The sequence below is a fragment of the Morchella sextelata genome (assembly GCF_020137385.1).
Source record: "Morchella sextelata strain SCLS chromosome Unknown scls_4, whole genome shotgun sequence".
Lineage (NCBI taxonomy): Eukaryota > Fungi > Ascomycota > Pezizomycetes > Pezizales > Morchellaceae > Morchella > Morchella sextelata.
In genome coordinates this window covers 1108678-1114677 of record NW_025408619.1, presented here as the reverse complement: position 1 = coordinate 1114677, position 6000 = coordinate 1108678, and the positions used below count along the sequence as shown (strand labels likewise).

Genomic DNA, 6000 nt, shown 5'->3' with positions numbered 1-6000 from the left:
CTGGGGGCACAGATCATCTCGCGCACCGCCTCCTCCTCTGACTGCCACAGTCCAAGATCTAAGGATTGATACACGCGCCCTACTCTACTCCACTCCAGAGTACCTACGCACTCTCTACATGAGGCTCACACAGTACATACATCACGGCATGTAAAAAAAAAACTCCGAGACGCAGGGAATCACCAGGATCCCGGGGTGCTGTTTTTTTTTTTTTTTTTTGCAAGGATGTGTGCTTCTCCGTCTTCTGTTACCTTCCTCCCGTGATGTCATACGTAAATGTCTTCCAATCCCATCGCACGGAGCGAGGGGGCGGGGGGTAATTATAGTCCCGGGAACCCTTTACTTTCGGGGCCGGGAGGATGTGTTAGACATGGTTGTGCTCTAGGTATGTATAGAATTAGAGTACTGCGGGTGTGGCTAGGAGTGCGAGAGAAGGGGGATAGTAATCTGTAAAGTGATACCTGGCTAGGTTGCTTGGATTGTGGTATTATTGTTTACAGTGTAAATTCTGTAGGTGCCGTGGAGAAGCCCATTCCGTGTGAATGTTGTTTTGGGCGGGCGGGGTTTGTCCAACCTCACGCTTTTCGACCCCTGTGATCATTTCCAACCCTTAGTTTTACCGAGTGATGGGCTGTGAACCTGAATTTGACTTTCTGATTTTAGCAACCTAAAATAAGCAATCATCCGGTTTTTCCAATCCATGGTCCATGTGACGTATTGATATATTACTATAAAGACAGGCACGTGTTTAGTTACACTCGTTACAGGAAAAGTTTGTATCGAGTCTTGAGATCAATTCACCCATATGATCGGTAAACCTTCATCTAGCAAATTTCCATGTCCATGGCCAAAGCTGCCATCAGCCAATCATTACAGTCATTATCTAGGCTAAAAACGCCAAGAGAAGGGGAAAAAAGTATGAAAATAAGTAGAGAAACGCTGAATGACGCATAGACCAGTAAAAAGAATATTTCAGATGGAGACTGAGTAAAGAGAGAAAAGGAGAGAAGACACAAATGTGATAGAGAAAAATGCAGTTTCTTGCCCTGCGGTGAATAAAATAGGCCTCCCATACAGAAACATAAATCAGGAACAAGATCAAACAGATAGAAATGTGTTATGTTATACCAGGGAACAAAGAGAAAGGGAGTAAGAGTAAAAGCCAAAAGGAAATCCTCAACAACTTAGCGCCACCAAGGCCCCGGCGGGAAAAGTGCCGTCTGACTAGTATCAGACTTCTTGACCTCAACAAATCCCCTGTCCCTCTCAATCTCTGGCGGACTTCTCATAGGGCTGGTATTAACGGTATTCGACATGTCCATGAACATTTCCGTTTGATCGTCTAGGGCCATGAGACGGGGGATACTCCCATCACCGGCGATCGTGTTATCAAGAAAATGTTTCTGTGCCCAGTAATTTGGTGAAAAGCCTATGTTTCAGATAAAACTTTGGTTAGCGAAGAGTTTAAATAAGGTTTCTCATGTAACAATATTCCTCCGTGAACGAACGAGGGAAGGGAAGTTCAAGCGAACTAGATAAAGAACAAGAACATCCAATACCAGATGGCAAGGAACTGGGTGTTTCGTAATTAACTGTGACGTGGTCTAAAGGCTAACCAGAGGTAACAGAGAAAAAAATATAGGGACTGAATCAAGCTAGCGCACATGCATGTACCCCTCATTTCAAGCCGCCAATATGAAAGGGGAAATATGTGCCTCAGAATAGCAAGGAGGTTGCTGCTTCTGTTAAGGAAGATGTGGGGAAGTGATTATAATCATGCTTATAGGGTACGTGGGAATTATTTTTGCTACATACCCTCGTTTACTTTGTTCTCATTCTCTCGCACCGCTTCTTCTGCTACGATTCCCGCAGTCCACATAGGATCATCTCCATCAAATCCACCGCCGATTCCGCCCAACATATCCCCACTCATTGCCCTGGTTTTATATACCAGAGCGGTCTCTAGTCGACTGATATATTGTGGTGTTTCCCTCTCATCCTCCGGTGGTTGCCAAAAGTTAACTCTCAACTCCGTCGAGGGCGATTTTCCGTTACCGCTAGCTGTGGGAGCCTGGGACCCATCGGTTTTTTGAGCTTTCGGTTCTTCAGCTTCTTCAAAAGGATCTTTTTCGACTGCATCGTGGCGCCAGGCAAATCCCATCCAAGCTCTCCAGGTTGGATCCTTCCCTAAAATCCAAGGGTTTCCAATGACAATTAAACCCTGCTTTGCCCTGGTCAATGCCACGCACGCCCTCCTGTTCTCAAAAACCACGCCTAATCCTCTCTCTAGATCACCTTCAAGGAATCGCTCCCGGGATCTAGTAGTGCAGATGATAACGAGCTTATGTTCACTTCCCTGGTAGATCTCGATGGGCCCCACATTGACATTTCTAAGTCCATAAGACGGTGAACGCAAGGCCTTTCTGAGACGTTTAATCTGCTCTCTGAATTGGGCCATGATGGCTATTTCATGAGGCTCAATAAGCCCAGATGCCACAAGGTCTTTGGCAATATTGCAAGCAATCTGAATTTCTCGAAGGTTGTAGAAGGACACACCCTCTTCATGCCATTCATCCTGCCCACCATTCAAACAAAACTTAATCGGTATTCCTTTGCGACCCTTCCACCCAGCCCAGCACTCCATGCCCTCTGTACCTCTCGCTTCTGGTACCAAAGTGTCATTATAAAAAAGTGCACTTGGCACCGCTAGAATCGCCGGATGTGAACGGTAATTTCTAATCAAGTTTGTGAACGGTGGTCGAAGATATGGCTACACCCAAGTCAGCAGATGATAAACTCGTTTTTGAGGACATGATAATCCCACCAGTAAAGCCTTCTTCCTCTCGAGAACCCTCTCAGCGCTCCAGCCCGTGGGGTTTTGCTCGACACCAAAGCTGTGCCTAGCCAGAGGATGCTGACTATATATCTCCCTCAGAAAGAGTCTTTCAAAAAGACTCATATCCAGTTGGGATATTTTACTGGTTGTTCTCGGACCCTAGGATTTCCGTCAGCAACTCTCCATAATTCAAAAAAAAAAAAAAAAAAGAAAAAAGAAAAAAGAAAAGAAAAGAAAAGAAACTGCCAAATGGAAGACCCACCAATTGCTTTTGATCTCCTGCCATTACAAAGATTGGCCTATCAAGACTGGCCTCTTCCGGTGGTGCCACAACAGAAAGCGCAACTGCAACTTCTGGTTCGATGCCTTGTGCCGCTTCATCCAAGAGGAGAGCTGTCCAATGAACATTGACACTCTGGCCCTTCTCGACCACTCCATGCCTACCGTTGTCATCCTTCTCGTCCCCAATTCCTCTCAACGAATCAACAACGCCTTTCTCCCACCTTGCTAAATCCCTGTTTGTGCACCTGGCTTCCACCAGAATCTCGGCATCTCGAGTGGAGCAGACAATTACTCTGAAGCCCATAAGTGTTTTCCATTCCGGAAGAGAAAACATGTCATTGGCTATATAAGAATATGGCAATAATTCCCCTGGAACTTCAGGAAATGTTCGAGCGCTCGACTGTAAGCGGAATAGTACTTTCGGGTTCAGGTACGGGATGAGACGTTTGGCCAATGTATCTGCTGCTTCATGCGATGGTGCACAGAGAAGGATATGATGTTTCGGACTAGACGGCGTGAAGATCAGTTGTAATACTGGGTAGAGGAAAACCACACAACCCCAGTTAGTTATCTATCATACGTCCAATAGAAATGATTGAAAGGGCTGGGGTAAATTTTCCTCCTTACATACCTGCTTCTACTATCGTTTTTGTTTTGCCGGTTCCTGGGGGCCCAGAGATGAGATACGGGATATTCCCGTAATTTTGCTGGACAATTGCGTCGACCGCTTTCTGTATGTTCACTTAGCTTACCATCCATTACCCAAACCCCGCCAGATAGAGATAAAGAAGAAATTGATGCCCAAAAGACGCGAAAGAAACCTTTCCGACAGAAAGCCCAATAGGGAACAGTTTTTTAATAGCAAAAGGCCGCCTTGTTATGATACAGGATGACGAATATCTCAAGCACACCAAAAGAGCTAGCCTTACCTGTTGTTCATAGTTCAGCTCTCCGTCGAACCACCCTCGATTAAAAGCTCCTTTGCCCAAATTCCTTTGCAAAACACCGTCTGCTTTTTCTGGAAACAGCATTCTCCTCACGAACCCTCCTCCCCTGGGTATATCTTGGTTTACAGATCCATTAATACTGTTGCTGTTAACTCCATTTATTCCATTTATATTTAAACCATTTATTCCGTTGGTTATAACGAGCCTCTCCTTCGCGTCGACGTTCTTCAGCTCCCCTCCAAGGTCTTCGACAGCCCTGGCTGGACCGGCCCACCGCTTTTCTTGAACGCAGAAGCAGACGTTAAAACGTCCACTTTCCATCATCAAATGATCCACCCTGAGAACAATGTACCCAACTGTCTTGTCCATGCCATAAACACAGGCATCGTATTGGAACCCGTTAAAGGATCCTCCCCCCATCGCCATGTAGCTAGCGGGGTGGATTCGGACCTGCCTAAGCCTTACAACATCTCCAAGTTGCACCAAAGGCGTGTTCTCCCGGATCCCAGGAACAATCAATCTATACAAGCTCTGTGACAGGTCTTGAACGTAAAGTGGTTCATTGTACATATCGTACTTCCGGAACCTTTCGTGCTGAGATGATACTTCATGGGAGAGAAGATTGAAGAAATAGTCGAAGTAGGTGGAAGGGTTGAGATCTGTTGATGGAGTAGGAGCTGGTTTTGCTGGTGTTGGTGGAATAGCTGGAGGAGGAGGGAGTAATCGAAGAAACGATGATCCACAAAAAGAAGATATAAAAGCATGGAATTGAATTGAAGGTGGGGGAAGAGATGTCACTGTTGCAGCAGGAAGTGTATTGATTACTTGCAAGTACTGCGGTATGAACGGGAGAGTATAAACATCCGGATACCATGGCTTTGGGGTTGAAAGGTTTGGGACTTGCTGGCCCCCAGGAGTGAACGATGGCTGCGAAGGGTTTGGACGAAATGGTTGGCCAGGATGGAATAAAATTGGGGATTGATGAGCAGGATGTTGCGGCGGGGGCGGAGGTAGTTGCTGCTGCTGTTGCTGTTGCTTTTGTGGTTGCTGTTGCTGCTGCTGCTGCTGCTGCTGCTGCTGCACCGTAGCGGGAAAGGCCGGGGGCGCTGCCTTGAGAGTTGCAGCATACGACATTGGTGTTGATAAGAGTTGAGGATGAGGGGGAGGAGGAGGAGGAGGAGAAGGAGGAGGAGGAGAATTGTTATGAGTAGGAGGAGAGGATGAGAGGGGTGGGAATGAGCTCTGGGAAACTGGTGGGGGGAGCGGCGGCGGCGGTGGGGGCGGAGGAAGAGAATGGCGAGGAAGTACCATTTTTTAAGGAAGCTTCTTCTATCGACGAAGGACGGGATATGGTGATGTATTCTTTCTTTCTTTCTAGAAGATATGTTTATATCTCACTTACTTACTCGCTCCCCTTCCTCTCTCTCTTCTCTGTCCCACCCACTTTCACGTTGATAATAGAGAAGGGAAAGAGAAAACAAAAAGAGAAAAAACGAGATGAGGGGAAGACCAAGGAAAAGAAATTAAGGCGGACGAGCAACAATAATAGCAGCGAATGAATGAAGCTTGCGTCCCCGTCGCCGTCTATTTGTGGTCAGTGGACTAACGTTTTACCAAAACCTTCAACGAACTTTGCCCGAACAGTTGGCTACGAGTCCTTTGCGCGTGTGCGGGCGAGACACTGGAGCTCAAATCTAGAGCTTAAAATTGGCCTAGCCGCGCTGACCTGACGGGTCGACAGAAAAGGCCTGGGTCACCGCAAACCTGTTCATCAGTATGATCCCACTTTTAAAGATAGAGAATTCAGGATTATCGGTTATTGGTGAGAGTTATACGGCACTCGGACCGGCGAGCAAGTGCGTCAAATCAATATCCCCCCGAGCTTCAATTTGTGGGGTATGGGAGCTTAAAAGCTTGTCTCCTGACTTTGACCGC

General features: G+C 46.7%; 1 protein-coding gene across 1 annotated transcript; it reads right to left on the bottom strand.

Annotated features, from left to right (window-relative positions):
• Window positions 1–1184: 1184 nt before the first annotated feature.
• H6S33_010209 (uncharacterized protein) lies at window positions 1185–5376 on the bottom strand (the record flags this gene model as incomplete). The annotated part of the gene is made up of 7 exons (XM_044841569.1): window positions 1185–1429; window positions 1816–2770; window positions 2825–2995; window positions 3099–3652; window positions 3750–3849; window positions 4048–4204; window positions 4271–5376. 7 exons carry the CDS (start codon window positions 5374–5376, stop codon window positions 1185–1187), a joined length of 3288 nt encoding a protein of 1095 aa, XP_044697352.1.
• Window positions 5377–6000: the final 624 nt, after the last annotated feature.